The sequence below is a fragment of the Rhinoraja longicauda genome, chromosome 20 (genome assembly GCF_053455715.1).
Source record: "Rhinoraja longicauda isolate Sanriku21f chromosome 20, sRhiLon1.1, whole genome shotgun sequence".
NCBI classification, from domain to species: Eukaryota; Metazoa; Chordata; class Chondrichthyes; order Rajiformes; family Arhynchobatidae; genus Rhinoraja; species Rhinoraja longicauda.
This window is the reverse complement of record NC_135972.1, coordinates 1,721,691-1,742,077: the sequence shown is the minus strand read 5'-3', so window position 1 is coordinate 1,742,077 and position 20,387 is coordinate 1,721,691. Positions and strand designations below refer to the sequence as shown.

The window sequence follows — 20,387 nt, the reverse complement described above, 5'->3', positions numbered from 1 at the left end:
CCCCACACACCCCCCCCACACACACCCGCACACCCCCCCCACACACCCGCACACCCCCCCCCACACACCCCCCCCACACACACCCGCACACCCCCCCCACACACACCCGCACACCCCCCCACACACCCCCCCCCACACACCCCCCCCCACACACACCCGCACACCCCCCCCCACACACACCCGCACACCCCCCCCACACACACCCGCACACCCCCCCCCACACACACCCGCACACCCCCCCCACACACACCCGCACACCCCCCCCACACACACCCGCACACCCCCCCCCACACACACCCGCACACCCCCCCCACACCCCCCCCCACACACACCCGCACACCCCCCCCACACACACCCGCACACCCCCCCCACACACCCCCCCCCACACACACCCGCACACCCCCCCCCCCCACACACCCCCCCCCCCCCACACACACCCGCACACCCCCCCCACACACACCCGCACACCCCCCCCACACACCCCCCCCCCACACACCCCCCCCCACACACCCGCACCCCCCCCCCACACACCCGCACACCCCCCCCCACACACCCGCACACCCCCCCCCCACACACCCGCACACACCCCCCCACACACCCGCACACCCCCCCCCCCCCCCCCACACACCCGCACACCCCCCCCCACACACCCCCCCCACACACACCCGCACACCCCCCCCACACACCCCCCCCACACACCCCCCCCACACACCCCCCCCACACACACCCGCACACCCCCCCCCCACACACCCCCCCACACACACACACACCCACACACACCCCCCCACACACACACACACCCACACACACCCCCCCACACACACACACACACACCCACACACACCCCCCCACACACACACACACCCACACACACACCCCCACACACACACACACCCACACACACCCCCCACACACACACACACACACACCCACACACACCCACACACACCCACACACACACCCACACACACCCCCCCCACACACACACACCCTCCCCCCACACACACACACACACCCCCACACACACACACACCCTCCCCCCCCACACACACACACACACCCACACACACACACACACACACACACACACACACCCACACACACACACACACACACCCACACACACACACACACCCCACACCCCCCCACACACTCCCCCCCCCACACACTCCCCCCCACACACACACACACACACACCCACACACACACACACACACACACACACCCTCCCCCCACACACACACACACACACCCACACACCCCCCCCACACACACCCCCACACACCTCCCCCACACACACACACACACGCACACACACACACCCACACACACACACACACACACACACACACACACACACCCACACCCACACACACACACACACCCCACACCCCCCCCCACACACTCCACCCCCACACACTCCCCCCCACACACTCCCCCCCCCACACACTCCCCCCCACACACACCCCCACACACACTCCCCCCCCACACCCACCCTCCCACACACCCACCCCCCACACACACCCTCCACACCCCCCAACCCCCCCCCACACACACTCCCCCCCCACACACCCCACCCCCCACACACCCCACCCCCCACACCCCCCCCCACACACTCCCCCCAACACTCCTCCCCCACACACACTCCCCCCCCACACACACTCCCCCCCCCACACACACACTCCCCCCCCACACACACACTCCCCCCCCCACACACACACACTCCCCCCCACACACACCCTCGCACACACATCCACCCCCCCCCCCCACACACACCCCCCCCCCCCCCCACTGCAGTCAAACTGAGTCATGTAGTGCAGAAACAGGCTCTTCGGCCCAGCTCGCCCATGCCAGCCCAGTCCTGTGCTTATCCGATCATTAAAGTACAGTCTGAAGAAAGGTCACAACCTGAAACCTCACCTCTCCATCTCATCTGCAAATTGAGTTACGCCTTGTAGGGTTTTTTCCCCCCCTGTAAATCAACATCTGCATTTCCTTATGCTTCCATAGATAATACAGCATAGGATCAGGCCCATCAGCCCACAATGTCTGTGCTGAACATGATGCCAAGTTAAACTGATCTCCTCTGCCTGCACGTGATCCACATCCTTCCATTCCCAGCATATCCACATCTAAAAGCCTCTAGAAGCCGCTCCTGTATCTGCCTCCACCACTTCCCCTGGCCCTCGCCTATGTGGAAGAAAAAACTTGCCCCACACATCTCCTTTAAACTTTGTCCTTTTCACCTTAAAGCTATGCCCTCTAATCTTTAACATTTCGGATGAGACATTGAGTCGATTTGGCCTCTATTCTCCAATGTTTGAAGAACTGAGAGGTGCTCTGATAGTGCCATGCAAAATTCATAGAGCTTTTGACAGAGGGGATATGAGGAAGATTTCTCCCCCAGCTGACAAGTCTACAACTAGTATAAGAAAATAACTGCAGATGCTGGTACAAATCGATTTATTCACAAAATGCTGGAGTAACTCAGCAGGTCAGGCAGCATCTCGGGAGAGAAGGAATGGGTGACGTTTCGGGTCGAGACCCTTCTTCAGACAAACTAGGTGTCACATTCTGAGAAACAGTGCCTCATTTAGAAGGTAAATTCTTCAATCGCAAGTGACGTGTCTTTGGAATTTTCAGTCAGTGCAGGTTCAATCATCAATTGCATTCAAAATTTAGTGTTTAAAATAAGCTGTTTGATAGCTTTCTGGTTATTAGAGGCGTATTGGGATAGAGCAGGAAAATGGTGTTGAGATAGAAGACCATTCATGATGTGTGGGTAAGAACTGCAGGCGCTGGTTTAAATCGAAGATATGCACGGGCGGCACGGTAGCGCAGCGGTAGAGTTGCTGCTTTACAGCGAATGCAGCACCGGAGACTCGGGTTCGATCCTGACTACGGGTGCTGCACTGTAAGGAGTTTGCACGTTCTCCCCGTGACCTGCGTGGGTTTTCTCCGAGATCTTCGGTTTCCTCCCACACTCCAAAGACGTACAGGTATGTAGGTTAATTGGCTGGGTAAATGTAAAAATTGTCCCTAGTGGGTGTAGGATAGTGTTAATGTACGGGGATCGCTGGGCGGCACGGACTTGGAGGGCCGAAAAGGCCTGTTTCCGGCTGTATATATATGATATGATATGATATGATAAAATGCTGGAGTAACTCAGCGGGATAGGCAGCATCTCTGGAGTGAAGGAATGGGCGACCATTCGTAATTGTGGATCCAAGGAGCAAATGGATTACTCCTGGCCCAGTTCTTATGTTATCATAAACGAAAAATGATTTTTAAAATTTATATAATCCACACGATTTTTCCTCTCACAGGTGGTGGGAGGCAAAGTGAAGAAACCGGGAAAGCGAGGCCGTAAACCAGCTAAAATTGATTTAAAGGCAAAGCTCGAGAGAAGTCGCCAGAGCGCCAGAGAATGCCGAGCGAGGAAGAAGTTGCGCTATCAGTATTTGGAGGAACTTGTGTCTAGAAGAGAAAGAGCGATCTGTGCTCTGCGAGAAGAGCTGGAGATGGTAAATGAAGATTGCTGGGATCGACCACCCGTACAGTCTGCTTTTTTGTAGATAATTTTCAATCCCCTCTTAATTTCTGTACCGTTTCGACCATATTGGGACACTCATACAGCACTAAAACAAGCTCTTCAGCCCAACTCGCCCATGCCAACCAAAATGCCCCATCTAAGCTAGTCCCATTTGCGCACGTTTGACTTATATCTCGTTGGACATTTCCTGTCAATTGACAATAGGTGCAGGAGGAGGCCATTCGGCCCTTCGAGCCAGCACCGCCATTCAATGTGATCATGGCTGGTCATTCACAATCAGTACCTCGTTCCTGCCCTCTCCCCATACCCCCTGACTCCGCTATCATTAAGAGCTCTGTCCATGTACCTGTCCTTTTAAATATTGTTATCATACCTGCCTCAACTACCTCCCCTAGCAGCTTGTTCTATACACCCACCACCCTCTGAGTGAAAAACATTACTCCTCGGGTTTCTTTTAAATCTTGTCCCTCTCAACATAAGCCTATGTCCTCTAGTTTGTGATTCCCCTTCCCTGGGTAAAAGACTGCATTCACCCTATCAATACCCTCATGACTTTATATATCTCTATAAGATCACCCCTCTGCCTTCTTTATTCCAAGTAATAATGTCTGAAACACTTCAGTTCTTTAAGATTCCTCATATGAACGATGCTTGGTAAAATAAAATTTGTAATTTGTGAGTTTTTTCCTCCAGTTATCTTTAAGTTAATTCCTTATTAATAACTTTTGGGACCTGATTTGGTATTTTCTTGTTGGTCTATTTGCAATTTGTATCCAGAAAGATTTAGGCAAACATAACCAAATGGATTTTTATATCCTAAAAATATCAATGTATTAGAGTGAGTTAGATCTAGCTCTTAGATCTAATGGAATCAAGGAACATGGGGAGAAAGCAGGAACAGGGTACTGATTCTGGATGATCAGCCATGATCATATTGAATGGCGGTGCTGGCTCGAAGGGCGAATGGCCTACTCCTGCACCTACTTTCTATGTTTCTCTCACGTAGAGCTTGATTCTGCATTTGTTTGAAGCTTACACAGTGTCTGTTGATTTAATGTACAGTACAAGCAATGGTGTACAGCAATGGATCAAGGGAAGATACCATCAGAAATAAAAGCACTTCTGACAGGGGATGATCAAAGCAAAGCACAACAGTCCACAAACAAGCCGGGAAAGGCAAAAACTGAAGGAAGTGCAAACTTGTCCTGTGAGTATTTAACTAAATCACTTGAGTAAACATGAGTGTTTGGGGTATTCACATTCCAGTTTCTGCTAATTGTGAGCTGATCTCATCAGGCCTATGAGTTGGGTATCCTCAGTGTGAGAAAATCAGGCTGTTTGGCCCGTTCCTGATTGATATCAAGTGAACCTTGCTGGGATTGTGAGCGTGAGCGTGGAATGAAGTCCGTCAAATCCAGCAATGAACCTCTAGCCAGAGGCACATGGCAAGACATGTGGCAATGATACAGATTTATGGATCAATTTATAATCCAAGTGCAGGGTAGGAAATGTTTCCAACAAAAGGCTGATATCTTGAGAGGGGGAAGAAAGGAATTTCTGTTGTGACTTTGTATGTTTGGATGATCTCTGATATTTACCGCTAGTTATGTTTTCTTGTTATAATGGCATGTATCTTCAGCTGGTGAAATGTAAAGCCTGTGGGAGGCATATGGGTGGAAGGGGTCAGGGATGAGAGGGAAATGGGGGAAGATGGAGTTGGGAGAGGCTGGAGATGAGCACACAGGATGCAGACATTTACATGTTTGGTGGGTGGGAAGGTCACAGTGTTCCCATTGGTGAAAGTTTCAGTGGGAACATAAACTGAGTGTTTGGCAAAAATGCGTGAAGTGAGATGAGGAAGACCTTCACATACAAAGTATGACGGTTTGGAATGTACTGCCAGGTGTAGCGGTGAACAGTGTTCAAAAGAAAATTACCCAAAGGGAAAGAATTTCATAGCAATGGGAGAAGGGCAGGGAAATGGGACAAAATAACGAAAGGACCAAGCTGAGAATTGTATGGAGAAGGAGCAAAGGAAAAGCAAGCCTTTGAGGATCCACTTTCATAGAGCCAGTATAGATGTGATGGGCCACATGGCTCCTGGTGTGTGACAGGGTGACAGCTTCAAATAAAGGAGCAAGATGATCATTTATAATTCTGAAAAATGCTTCTCAGTAATTTCTGCTACTACTTTCTCGTAACGTTATATTTGATTACGGACGTTCTTGCATTTAGCTTTGTCCTAATATGAATACATGCAGCATTCTTGAAATGAGTGAATGTTTAAAGTTCCTTTTAATGATACATAAATTGTTTTCTAATTACAGAAGAATTATCTGAAAATGATGGCGTGGAAAAGACCAATAAAATCAATCCTTTGTCTTTGCTAGTTTAATATTGTCAACAATGTAAAATTGTCAGAAAGCTACAATAGTTGATTGCATCCTATGTCAAAGTTACAAATAGTTTAATTAGTATGGGTTTCTGGCTATGCTGTATATCTGTAAGTAATGTAAATTGTCCGATTCCTATAGGATGCCCCTTGTATTTTATGGTTAATTAAAAATAAAAATTGTAGATTGAGAGCATGTTTGATACCAGAGCAATATATTTGTTGCATTTACCATATGATTAAAAAGATTTTATATTGTAAATAAACCTATTACATTTTCTTACTAAAGTTAGTCCCCCACCTTAGAGCAATCGAGAGTTGATGCTTCTTGACTCTGCACACTTCTCACCTTTATATCTTTCTTATCAAGAAAAAGGCGTAAATCCTGAATTTTGCTGAAATTGCTGGGTGCCTTTGAAATCAAACTGCCTTTGATGCCTACGGGTTGCTGTGTCAATATTTTTCACAAAACCTTTGCTATTTGTCTTGTATAGTTAGCATTAAAAGGAAATGCCTGTCAAACCAATATTCAGTAGATGCTGCTTGAAATTACCAAATCATTTGTGTATGGTATCATAATTGTAAAACCATAGCACAGTACGACACAGGAACAGGCCCTTCGGTCCACAATGCCGTGCTGAACCTGATGCCGTTAATCTCTGCCTGCATGTGATCCATATCCCTCCATTCCCTGCATATCCATGTGCCTACCTAAAACCTTAAACACCACTATCATATCTACCTCCACCACCACTGGTAACATGTTCCAGCACCCATCCTTGTCTCTGTGTTTAATTTTTTTTAATTGCCTTGCACCATTTCCTTCAATCTTTGCCCCTCTCACTTAGCCTTTCATATTTGCACCCTGGGAACGTGGATCTCACTGCCTACCCTATCTATGCCTCTCATAATTTTATATACTTTATCAGGTCTCCCCTCAACCTCTGACACTCCAGAGAAAACAATCCAAGTTTATCCAACCTCTCTTTGTATCTAATAACTTTACGATACCCTCCCCTGTGTTAATAACCAGATTAGTTTATTGTCACGTGTACAGAGGTACCGTGAAAAGCTTTTTGTTGCTTGCTATCTAGTCAGCAGAAAGAAAATACAAGATTACAATCGAGCCATTTACAGTGTATAGATACATGATAAGGGAATAACGTTTAGTGTAAGGAAAAAACAGCAAAATCCAATCAAGGAAAGTCCGAGGGTCACCAAAGAGGTAGATAGTAGTTCAGCACTGCTCTCTGGTTGTGGTAGGATGATTCAATTGCCTGATAACAGTTGGAGGTGTGCGTTTTCACACGTGTACCTTTAGGCTGATGGGAGAGGGGAGAAGAGGGAGTGGCCAGGGTGTGACTGGTCTATGCATTGGGTAATTATTTACTTTTCCGTAAGCATGCTTTCAATTTGAGAGTAAATACAAAATGTAGTACTGTTACAAGGCAAGATGAAATGAGCTACAATGACTACACGTTTATTTCATGAGCAACATTTCATGCGTTTTTATTCTGCATCATAAGTGACCGCATTGAATGTGGTGTGCAGAATGTCCTGGTCGTTGATCAGGCTTCTCGTCGCGATGATATTTCCATTCACACTTACGTAATTCATTGTAAATGCCACTAGTTCAATAATGTTCCAGTCACCACTTCTTGTATTTATCAACCGATATTTTACTGCAGCATGCCCAGTGAATTTCATATAAACTAAGGATTGTATTAAAATTTGTCCCAGTATATATTTCTGGATATGTGATAATCTCACAAGGCAGCTGATGAGAGTTAGATTTAGCTCTTGGGGCTAAAGGAATCAAGGGATATGGGGAAAAAGCAGGAACGGGGTACTGATTTTAGATGATCAGCCATGATCATATTGAATGGTGGCGCTGGCTCGAAGGGCCGAATGGCCTACTCCTGCACCTATTTTTCTATGTTTATAAGAGTGTCTCTTTAATCAATGAGTAAAGGATTGTAGAAACACCAACAAAAATGTCAAAGATGTTAAACAACATCAATCATTTTATGCTTGATAATGAGTTTATTTTGACAAGGCAAAAACTATGTGATAATATATACTTAATTAGGAGAAGCCCTCTTTATATGCAGTCCAAATACTATGCCGATATACATTCTAATAACCAGACAACAGTTTTGTGCTGCAAATAAATAACTTTAAAATGTATTGAGATACAAGACTAAGTGGTACAGAATGATAGTAGATATACACTGATCAGCCAAAACATATGACCACTGACAGGTAAAGTGAGTAACATTGATTATCTTGTTACAATGGCACCTGTCAAGGGGTAGGATATATTAGGCAGCAAGTAAACAGTCAGTTCTTGAAGTTGATGTGTTGGATGCAGGAGAAATGGGCAGGAGTAAAGACAATAGACAATAGACAATAGGTGCAGGAGTAGGTCATTCAGCCCTTCGAGCCAGCACCGCCATTCAATGCGATCATGGCTGATCACTCTCAATCAGTACCCCGTTCCTGCCTTCTCCCCATACCCCCTAACTCCGCTATCCTTAAGAGCTCTATCCAGCTCTCTCTTGAAAGCATCCAACGAACTGGCCTCCACTGCCTTCTGAGGCAGAGAATTCCACACCTTCACCACTCTCTGACTGAAAAAGTTCTTCCTCATCTCCGTTCTAAATGGCCTACCCCTTATTCTTAAACTGTGGCCCCTTGTTCTGGACTCCCCCAACATTGGGAACATGTTATCTGCCTCTAATGTGTCCAATCCCCTAATTATCTTATATGTTTCAATAAGATCCCCCCTCATCCTTCTAAATTCCATTGTATACAAGCCCAATCGCTCCAGCCTTTCAACATACGACAGTCCCGCCATTCCGGGAATTAACCTAGTGAACCTACGCTGCACGCCCTCCATAGCAAGAATATCCTTCCTCAAATTTGGAGACCAAAACTGCACACAGTACTCCAGGTGCGGTCTCACCAGGGCCCGGTACAACTGTAGAAGGACCTCTTTGCTCCTATACTCAACTCCTCTTGTTACGAAGGCCAACATTCCATTGGCTTTCTTCACTGCCTGCTGTACCTGCATGCTTCCTTTCATTGACTGATGCACTAGGACACCCAGATCTCGTTGAACTCCCCCTCCTCCTAACTTGACACCATTCAGATAATAATCTGCCTTTCTATTCTTGCTTCCAAAGTGAATAACCTCACACTTATCTACATTAAACTGCATCTGCCATGTATCCGCCCACTCACACAACCTGTCCAAGTCACCCTGCAGCCTTATTGCATCTTCCTCACAATTCACACTACCCCCCAACTTAGTATCATCTGCAAATTTGCTAATGGTACTTTTAATCCCTTCGTCTAAGTCATTAATGTATATTGTAAATAGCTGGGGTCCCAGCACCGAACCTTGCGGTACCCCACTGGTCACTGCCTGCCATTCCGAAAGGGACCCATTTATCCCCACTCTTTGCTTTCTGTCTGTCAACCAATTTTCTATCCATGTCAGTACCCTACCCCCAATACCATGTGCCCTAATTTTGCCCACTAATCTCCTATGTGGGACCTTGTCGAAGGCTTTCTGAAAGTCGAGGTGCACCACATCCACTGACTCTCCCTTGTCAATTTTCCTAGTTACATCCTCAAAAAATTCCAGTAGATTTGTCAAGCATGATTTCCCATTCGTAAATCCATGCTGACTCGGAATGATCCCGTTACTGCTATCCAAATGCTCAGCAATTTCGTCTTTTATAATTGACTCCAGCATCTTCCCCACCACTGATGTCAGACTAACTGGTCTATAATTACCCGTTTTCTCTCTCCCTCCTTTCTTAAAAAGTGGGATAACATTTGCTATCCTCCAATCCACAGGAACTGATCCTGAATCTATAGAACATTGAAAAATGATCTCCAATGCTTCCACTATTTCTAGAGCCACCTCCTTAAGTACTCTGGGATGCAGACCATCAGGCCCTGGGGATTTATCAGCCTTCAGTCCCATCAGTCTACCCAAAACCATTTCCTGCCTAATGTGGATTTCCTTCAGTTCCTCCATCACCCTAGGTTCTCCGGCCCCTAGAACATTTGGGAGATTGTGTGTATCTTCCTCAGTGAAGACAGATCCAAAGTAACGGTTTAACTCGTCTGCCATTTCTTTGTTCCCCATAATAAATTCCCCTGCTTCTGTCTTCAAGGGACCCACATTTGCCTTGACTATTTTTTTCCTCTTCACGTACCTAAAAAAACTTTTGCTATCCTCCTTTATATTATTGGCTAGTTTACCCTCGTACCTCATCTTTTCTCCCCGTATTGCCTTTTTAGTTAACTTTTGTTGCTCTTTAAAAGAGTCCCAATCCTCTGTCTTCCCACTCTTCTTTGCTACTTTGACAAGGGCCAAATTGTTATGGCCAGACAACAGGGTCAGAGCATCTCTGAAACGGCAAGGCTTGTGGGGTGCTCCCGGTCAGCAGTGGTGAGTACCTACCGACAGTGGTCCGAGGAGAGACAAACCACAAACCGGCAATTGGGTGTTGGGTACCCAAGGCTCATCGATGCGCGAGGGCAACGAAGGCTGTACCATCTGGTCTGAACCAACTGGGAAGACGACAAGCCGGTCGGTGGAGGGAGTGTGATACTCTGGGCAATGTTCTGCTGGGAAACCCTGGGTCCAGCCATTCATGTGGATGTCAATTTGACACTTGTCACCTACCTAAACATTGTTGCAGACCAGGTACACCCCTTCATGGCAATGGTATTCCCTGATGGCAGTGGCCTCTTTCAGCAGGATAATGCGCCCTGCCACACTGCATACAATGTTCGGGAACGGTTTGAGGAACATGATGAAATGTTCATGGTGTTGCCCTGGCCTTCGAGTTCTCCAGATCTCAATCCGATTGAGCATCTGTGGGATGTGCTGGATCGACAAGTCCGATCCACGGCGGCTCCACCTCACAACTTACAGGACTTGAAGGATCTGTTGCTAATGTTTTGGTGCCAGATACCACAGGACACCTTCAGGGGTCTTGTAGAGTCCATGCCTCAGTGGGTCGTCGCTGTTTTGGCAGCACACGGAGGACCAACAGCATATTAGGCAGGTGGTCATAATGTTTTGGCTGATCGGTGTATGCTAACCCTTTTAACAGTTATTAGTTCTTGTGTTCCAACACCATGTTCTGAAACAAAATAACATTTACACTGCAATGCATGTTCAGGAACAGGTAAATACAAATATGATTCAGATTTCAAATGAATTTTCCCAAACACCTGGTATTAGTTACATTAAAGACATGAAATTCAGTGAAATGCTCAAGATTTAAACACACCTTCAAGCAGTTTAAAACACAAAGTGCTGGAGTAACTCAGCGGGTCAGGCAGCATCTCTGAAGAAATGGATAAGCGACGTTTCAGTTCAGAATCCTGAAACCTCAGGTCACAGGCAAGTGATAGGTGAACCATTTCTGGAGGGAATGGTCAGGTGACGTTTCTGGTTGGGATCCACAGAAGGGTCCTGACCCGAAACATGGCCTGTCTATTTCCTCCAGAGATGCTGCCTGACCAGCTGAGTTACTCCAGCACATTGGAATAACTCAGGATTCCAGCATTCTTGTGCCTTCTCTGTCGAGCAGTTTCTACGGATGAATCGTTTGCTTTGCTATTGATGCTGCAAGGCATCGTACTTTAAATAGACGAGACAATCACAGTGGAGATTATGTTTGCCTGTAATACTCAGTCTTTAGCAAACACAATATAAACATTAAGTACTTTAAAAAGCGTGGCACAGCGGTGCAGATGGTAGAGCCACTGCCTCACAGCGCCAAAGCCCCATCTCTGTGTGGAGTCTACACCATCTCCCCATGACCACGTGGGTTTCCTCCAGCTTCCTCCCACATCCCAAAGACATGCAGGGATGCAGGTTAATTGACCTTTGTAAATTGCCCCCTGGTGTGTAGGGTGGGGATGCGAAAGTGGGATAACATAGAACTAGTGTGGACAGATGATCGATGGTCGGCTTGGACTTGGTGGGCCAAAGGACCTGTTTCCATGTTGAATCCATCAACCTAAATTCTGTCAGAGGAGAATTATTGGAGGAATGGTTTTTCAGTTGATTGAATGCCTTTTCTCAGTGTTTACATTGCAATGCCTTATTTCCATTGGTGCAGTGAAGCCAACAAATGAAGCCTGGAAAAGATACAAAGTGCTGGAGTAACTCAGCGGGTCAGGTAGCATCTCTGGAGAACATGGATAGGTGACGTTTCACAGAGTGCTGGAGTAACTCAGCAGGTCAGGCAGCATCTATGGAGAACATGGATAGGTGACGTTTCACAGAGTGCTGGAGTAACTCAGCAGGTCAGGCAGCATCTATGGAGAACATGGATAGGTGATGTTTCACAGAGTGCTGGAGTAACCCAGCGGGTCAGGCAGCATCTCTGGAGAACATGGATAGGTGAGGTTTCACAGTGCTGGAGTAACTCAGCGGGTCAGGCAGCATCTCTGGAGAACATGGATAGGTGACGTTTCACAGAGTGCTGGAATAACTCAGCGGGTCAGGCAGCATCTGTGGAGAACATGGATAGGTGAGGTTTCACAGAGTGCTGGAGTAACTCAGCGGGTCAGGCAGCATCTATGGAGAACATGGATAGGTGACGTTTCACAGAGTGCTGGAGTAACTCAGCGGGTCAGGCAGCATCTCTGGAGAACATGGATAGGTGACGTATCAGGTCAGGACTCTTCTTCAGGCTGATCATGCTGCTTAGACAAATGTGTTTGGAGGATTTGAATTTATGGGCCATGCAAGCTTTTTCTCTCTCGCCTCCCTGTCAAATGTTTCATATATTGAATCTTTGGTCACGGTTTTGGTGGCCGCAGGGATGTCAGTGATGCCAACGTAATTCTTCTTTGCCATTCTGGAGCTGCTGGTGATGGTGTAGGCATTGCTCCGGTAACATTTCATGGAGGACATGCAGAAAGTCTCCTTCATGCCCCGCCTGAAGTTGGCATTGAAGATGGAGTAGAGGCCGGGCTTGGACGCTGAGGAGCTGAAGGACACCAGTGCAATGGAGAGGAAGAGTGAGGAGCACCCTGTGTAATCCATCTCATCCGGCTGCCAGATCTGGACCACGTAAAAAGGAAACCAAGACAACAGGAACATACAATTTAACAGCAGAAACATCTTGATTGTCTTGACCTTGGTCCTAGGTACGATGTTCATTGTTCTCCTCACAGTCCTCCCATCTGTACCTATTCTCCAAATGTATTTTATGACCTTCTGGTAAAATAGGATGATGAGGACAGATGGGACCAGAAACCCCAGCAACAAGTGCACAGTGCCAAAGGTGACACCACTCCAGGACTGAGGGAGGAACAGGTTACAGGTCTCTCCTTCCATCCCGTAGAAAAACAAGGTTGGAGATACAAATGCAGCATCGAAGACCCAGGATGCTGCAATCATTTTCTTGGCCTTCTCTCGAGACACTTTGAAGCTCAAGGGATACACGATGGTGTAAAATCTGTCCACGCAGATGGAGAGCAGGACATAAATCTGCACTCCAGGAGTTAGATACTGTACGTACCGAACCAGTTTGCACATGACGTCGCCCAGGAACCACCTGCCCGTGGTAAATTGTAGCAAGACAAAGGGGGTGCTGACCACACTGATCAGCAGGTCCGCTGAAGCCATGGACACCACAAAGTAGTTGGTTGTTGACTGTGTCCTCCTGCTCCTGTGGATCACAAGGCAGACCAGCGTGTTCCCGATCAAAGCGATGAGCCAGATCACGCCGAAGATAGAGCTGACGGCAATGATCTCTCCTGTAGTCAGCTCCTGAACTGTCCCATTCCTCCCTGGTCGCTGCACTGGCCCGCTGAATTGTCCTCCACTCCCTCTGAACGAGGAGTTTAATACCTCACTGAAACTGCCCGGAGCTGCAGCATCCGGGACCGTGACGGACGTCTCCATTTCAAGACTTATTCCGGTTAACATCATCTTCAAGTTTTATTCTTAACAAATCTGGGGGAGAAAAAGAAATACAAATTAGGACATTGTTCACGAATATCTTTAGATCAACTTTGTCAGGCCTGGTATCATGGATAACCAAAGGTAGACACAAAAAACTGGAGTAACTCAGCAGGTCAAACAGCATCTCTGGAGAAATTAAATAGGTGATGTTTCAGGTCAAGATCCTTCTTCAGACTTCACACTTGCTTTATAGTTGACATCTTTAAGGTAACAGACTTCTAAAAATGATGTACAATTTAACATAAACGAAACCTCCTTATCATTACATAAAACATTTATACACTTGACTCTTGATGTTAAAAAATGACAATGTGTCATCTCCAAATTGTCGTTGTAATGAACATATTTATTAAAGCTAAACATTCGGCTGCTGAAACTGATTAATGACTGTTGTGGGCATTTAATCCTAGCTGTACAGGATGCAAAATGACAATCTACGACTACGTACAAATGAAGCCCTCTCAACCCAAAGTCATTGTGAAAATATAGGTGCCAATTAGAGACCAACATATTCCACTGATACATGGAGCTGACAGAATAAACCAGGTGCAAGACATTGGGGCGGCACGGTGGCGCAGCGGTAGAGTTGCTGCCTTACAGCACCAGAGACCCGGGTCCAATCCTGACTACGGGTGCTGTCTGTAGGGAGAATGTACATTCTCCCTGTGACCACGCAGGATTCCTCCGGGTGCTCCGGTTTCCTCCCACATCCCAAAGACGTGCAAGTTTGGAGGTTAATTGACTTGGGTGATTGTTGGTCAGCTCAGTCCCTATGGGCTGAAGGGGCCTGTTTCCACACTGTATCTCTAAACTATACTAAACTTCCAAGTTCCAACTTGCTTCCCTGCATAGAGATCCCTCAACAACATTTCAAGGAACACACGTTAATGTTACTAAATAAGTAAACATTGGGCTCACGGCTCGCATAAAACGTATGAAAACAGATTTGCAGCGTATGTCAGCCTTGAGATTGTGCTTTTTTAAATGTGTCTACACTTAAACAGCTGTGGGTTTGATGTTAATCTACTGTGAGATTTCTTCTCAGGGTTCATTTAATACATCTTGACTACCGAAATCTGAACTGATTACACATTCAAACTATATTACATGGTTTTCATCCATTCCAATTGTTCTTCATCAACAATGTTCAGGCAGTTCAGCCTTACTGCCAGAAAATACAAAGTTTACAACGTTTTTCTGTTTCTCCGGAGTGGCAGAGGGGGCACAGCACTAAACTCAATTCAACACACATTCCAGAAAAGACCTCTCACTTCACGCAATCTTACATTAACACCTTTATGGCCAAGTTACGCTCAAACATTTTTAACAACTCTCGAACTTGAAGGGGACCAAATGGCGCTGAATACATGGCAACTCTTGTGTACTGTCTCAGAGTAATCTACTATTCTTATACTCTTACCTACAGTAAGATTGCACAAAAGAGAATGTCACTGTACCTCTATGCATCTGACAATAAAGCACCATTGAACCATTGAATCTCGGAGGAGAGACTGTGTTCTAACTTTATAAAGACATCCGAGTTTTGTTCCACTCAGTGCAAACTCCAAGCCATTTTCTAAATGGAAATTGGGATCTAATCTGATACCATCTTTCTCCAGAGATGCTGCCTGACCCACTGAGTTACTCCAGCACTCTGTGAAACGTCACCTATCCAATGTTCTCCAGAGATGCTGCCTGACCCGCTGAGTTACTCCAGCACTCTGTGAAACGTCACCTATCCGATGTTCTCCAGAGATGCTGCCTGACCCGCTGAGTTACTCCAGCAATCTGTGAAACGTCACCTATCCATGTTCTCCACAGATGCTGCCTGACCCGCTGAGTTACTCCAGCACATTGTGTCCAACTCCAATCTGATACCATTTTGTAACATTCTAAAAACGTCACCTATTCTTTCTCTCCAGAGGTGTTGCCTGTCCCGCTGCGTTACTCCAGCATTTTGTGTCTGCCATGGAGATGATTGGCCTGAATTAGTGCTATATTGTCTGACTAGCTTGTCTTCTTGTTTCCAGTTTGCTCGGATTGAGGGGACAATCACCACAACAGTCATTAATTAATTACAAGGGCCCACTAAGAGGTCAGGCAGATGCCAAATACCTACCCAGGAATGTAGTTACACTTCATTCTTATGGAGAAAAGTTTTGTTTCACGTGCTATGATTGGCAATGTAAAATTGGAATCCAGATAAACATCCCGGAAATCACATCTCAGCAATATCCTTTTCACTTTATGCTGTATTATAGAACGTAGATCAGTGCAGTGCAGGAACAGGCCCTTCGGCCCACTATGTCCATGTTGAATGTGATGGCGAATAAAACTAATCTCTGCCCACACGTGATCCATACACTGCATATCCATATAGCTACCTAAAAGCCTCTTAAACGCCACTATGGTATCTGCCTCCACCACCACCCCTGGCATCACGCTCCAGGCACCCACCACCCTCTGTGTAAAAAAAAACCACCTTGCACATCTCCTTTAAACTTTGCCCCTGTTCATTGTGTTCATTTAAAAAATTTTTAACATTCACAGGTTCTTGTTCATTTCCTCTCACAGTGACACTTTTCAATGCAAGTGATAAAGCCCAGCAGAATGAGTTTATTTGATGAGTTACAGAGTCATGAGACCTGATTACTGCATAACAGGAAATGCTTTCATTTCGCACACAAATGAACAATACTTTGATGAAACACCGGTATGAATGGTGATCATATAGGACCTTTCTGGTTGAAAAGAAATCGATGTTTACCATTATCCCACAGAATCTAAGGCTCTTCCCTTCCCAGCCAATGATTCAGCAACAAATCGAAGCCGTTGAGACGGGGGGGAAAAGAGAAGTCAAATATCAATTCACAAAGTGCTAGAGGCACTAAGCAGTTCAGGCAGCATCTAGGGAGGGAATAGACAGATGAGGTTTTGGGTTGGGATCTTTCTTTACACTTCTTCTGTCCCTACCCAGAATATTGTCATAGAGATCACAGCCTCAGAATTAAAGGACATTCCTTTAGGAAGGAGACGAGGAGGAATTTCTTTAGTCAGAGGGTGGTGAATCTGTGGAATTCATTGCCGCAGAAGGCTGTGGAGGCCAAGTAAAATTGATATTTTTATTACAGAGATAGATAGATTCTTGATTGGTACGGGTGTCAAGGGTCATGGGGAGAAAGCAGGAGAATGGGGTTAGGAGGGAAAAAAAGATCAGCCATGATTGAATGGTGGAGTAGACTTGATGGGCTGAATGGCCTAATTCTGCTCCTATCACTTATGAACTGTCTGTCCAGTCACTCCACAAATGTTGCCTGACCCTCGAAGTTCCTCCAGCACTTGGTGCTTTACTGACGATTCCAGCGCCTGCTGTTCCCTGGATCTCCAGTCCAGCAACAATCCTCTTCAAAATATATGGAGCATTTAATCCCATTAAAATATAGTAACTGGGAATTTTAGATAGAAGTAGTAGATAGTTTCAATTCAAAATGTTCAACTCGTGAACAAACACTGAATAATCTATGGTGTACAGTCAGTTGTATGTATGTTTAGGAGATGGTTACATGGTGGGGAAGAGATGGGATGAAAGGTCCTGCTGCCTTTTAGGAATTATTTTATTCTCATTTATACAGTAAAACATGTTATTAGCTTCCTGATGTTTCTATTCATCTAAAACCCTTTCGATTTCTCCAAACCAAAGTGAGCATTACCTGCAGTGAAGGCATCTCAAGAGGTTCATGACTATCAAAGCTTGAAGATATTTAACTCAAACTGCAAACGTAAAACCTATAAGGATTATGTGCACAATGACTGGAATGTAATGTGCAATAGAGTTTGAATGTTTTAGAAGCATAGAAACATAACCGTATGTGCAGGAGGAGGCCATTCAGCCCTTCGAGCCAGCACCACCATTCAAAATGATCACGACTGATCATCCAGAATCGGTACCCCGTTCCTGCTTTTTCCCCATATCCCTTGATTCTGTTAGCCCTAAGAGCTAAATCTAACTCTCTCTTGAATACATCCAGTGAATTGGCCTCCACTGCCTTCTGTGGCAGAGAATTCCACAAATTCACAACTCTCTGGGTGAAAAGGTTTTTCCTCATCTCAGTCCTATATAGCCTACCCCTTATTCTTAAGCTGTGACCCCTGGTTCTGGACTCCCCCAACATCGGGAACATTTTTCCTGCATCTAGCCTGTCCAATCCTTTAAGAATTATATATGTTTCTACTGTATAAGATCCCCTCTCATCCTTCTAAATTCCAGTGAATATAAGCCCAGTCGATCCATTCTTTCATCATCTGTCAGTCCCGCCATCCCGGGAATTAACCTGGTGAACCTTCGCTGCACTCCCTCAATAGCAAGAATGTCCTTACTCAAATTAGGAGACCAAAACTGCACACAGTACTCCAGGTGCGGTCTCATCAGGGCCGTGTACAAATGCAGTAGGACCTCCTTGCTCCTGCACTCAAATCCTCTCGCAATGATGGCCAACATGCCATTTGCTTTCTTCACTGCCTACTGTACCTGCATGCTTACTTTCAGTGATTGATGTACAAGCACACTCAGGTCTCGTTGCACCTCCCCTTTTCCTAATCTGACACCATTCAGATAATAATCTGCCTTCCTGTTCTTGCCACCACAGTGGATAACCTCACACTTATCCACATTATACTGCATCCGTCATGCATCCGCCCACTCACCCAACCTATCCAAGTCACCCGTGTCTGAAGAGGGGTCTCAACCCGAAACGTCACCCATTCCTTGTCTCCAGAGATGCTGCCTGTCCCGCTGAGTTACTCCAGCTTTTTGTGTCTATAATTGATTAACATTTAAGAAACAGTTAGACAGGTACATGGATAGGACAGGTTGCAGGGATATGGACCAAACGCGGGCAGGTGGGACTAGTGTAGCTGGGACATGTTGGCCGGTGTGGGCGAGTTGGGCCGAAGGGCCTGTTTCCACGCTGTATCACTCTGACTCTATGTTCAATAATCCGAGTGGATCTTAACTCGTGAGACCGCTCGTTGTTGTTGGGGGTTTTTCGCCTTTCTTGTGATCAGTTTGTTACTGCCTGTTCTCCACGGAACATTTAATTATTGAAAAAAAAACCTCCTCTGGAGAGGATTGTTTGTATGTGGCGTCTGGAACAAAACCACACAGGGAGATTCACACTTCCCGGAGTGCAAACCTCCAGAGTAAATCATTAGCCCGACCACGGCGGCGACATTAATGTTAAAATGTTGCTCGCTCTAACACAGTAAATCGCCAAACACAGGCAAGCAATGGTCGCAGATGCAAGACCCCCCTCCCCCCCTGTCGTTGTTGTCCCCCTCCCTCTCACCCTCACCTGGTAAGCTGATGGCTCCCTGTCTTTTTAGATGATTGGAGATTATTTCTTGTCGTCTGCTTTGGATGAAACAGGTTGATTCTCAACGCATCGCGGTCCATCTCAGTTCTCTCTTCATTCTGCCAATGAAGCGGCTAAAAATACAAAAGTGGGGGGAAGTGCGGGTGGGGGGAGGATTTGAAAATCACGTAGAAAACAAAAGCTGCCGACGCGGGCAGGGCAGGGCAGGGGGGGGAGTGGGGGTGTGGGATGGGGGCGGTCGCAGGAGCCCGGACAATGAACGACTCGGGACTGCGGGCTCTTCAACTGCTGAGGAATTAATTAACGACACGTTCAATATCTCACCGAGTCACAGCGACCAAGGATGGGCGTATTTATCGCAAGCTCACCACCTCTGCCAGGCGGCATCAGTCCCCTCGCCGCCCACCCCGGCGACAGCGTTTCAAGGAAGATCACAGACACAGAATGCTGGAGTAACTCAGCGGGTCAGGCAGCGTCTCTGGGGAGAAGGAATGGGTGACGTTTCGGGTCGAGACCCTTCTTCGGACTCTATTCCTTCTCTCCAGAGATGCTGCCCGTCCCGCTGAGTTATTCCAGCATCTTGTGTCTCTCTTCGGTGTAAATCCGAATCTGCAGTTCCTTCCAACACAAGGATATTTCAAGGATTCTCCTTCCTAACCGATTGCTGATCTACACATCTCTCATCCCGAGAAGGATTCCGCGTTTCGTGCTGCTTGTGTGCGTGTGTGTGTGTGTGTGTGTGTGTGTGTGTGTGTGTCTAAGTGTGTGTGTGTGTGTGTGTGTGTGTGTGTGTGTGTGTGTGTGTGTGTGTGTTTGTGTGTGTGTGTGTGTGTGTCTGTGCGTGTGTGTGTTTGTGTGTGCGTGCGTGTGTGTGCGTGTGTGCGTGTGTGTGTGTGTTTGTGTGTGTGTGTGTGTGTGTCTAAGTGTGTGTGTGTGTGTGCTTGTGTGTGCGTGCGTGTGTGTGCGTGTGTGTGTGTTTGTGTGTGCGTGAGCGTGTGTGTTTGTGTGTGTGTGTCTCTAAGTGTGTGTGTGTGTGTGTGTGTGCGTGTGTGTGCGTGTGTG

The 20,387-nt window shown here is 46.7% G+C and overlaps 2 protein-coding genes across 2 annotated transcripts in view; one reads left to right on the top strand and one right to left on the bottom strand.

The window, feature by feature from the left end:
* Positions 1-6,211, top strand: part of crebl2 (cAMP responsive element binding protein-like 2) — a 7,792-nt gene extending 1,581 nt beyond the window's left edge. The window contains exons 2-4 of the mRNA XM_078417453.1: positions 3,327-3,524; positions 4,616-4,760; positions 5,881-6,211. Of these exons, the coding sequence (XP_078273579.1) occupies positions 3,327-3,524; positions 4,616-4,760; positions 5,881-5,882 (345 nt within the window). The 3' untranslated portion in view covers positions 5,883-6,211. The remainder of the gene's footprint in view (positions 1-3,326; positions 3,525-4,615; positions 4,761-5,880) is intronic.
* Positions 6,212-10,101: 3,890 nt separating this feature from the next.
* Positions 10,102-20,387, bottom strand: part of gpr19 (G protein-coupled receptor 19) — a 10,517-nt gene continuing 231 nt past the window's right edge. Inside the window, exons 2-3 of the mRNA XM_078416454.1 lie at positions 19,305-19,438; positions 10,102-13,944 (exon numbers count right to left, since the gene is read on the bottom strand). Coding sequence (XP_078272580.1) covers positions 12,688-13,920 — 1,233 coding nt within the window. The 5' untranslated portion in view covers positions 13,921-13,944; positions 19,305-19,438 and the 3' untranslated portion in view covers positions 10,102-12,687. The remainder of the gene's footprint in view (positions 13,945-19,304; positions 19,439-20,387) is intronic.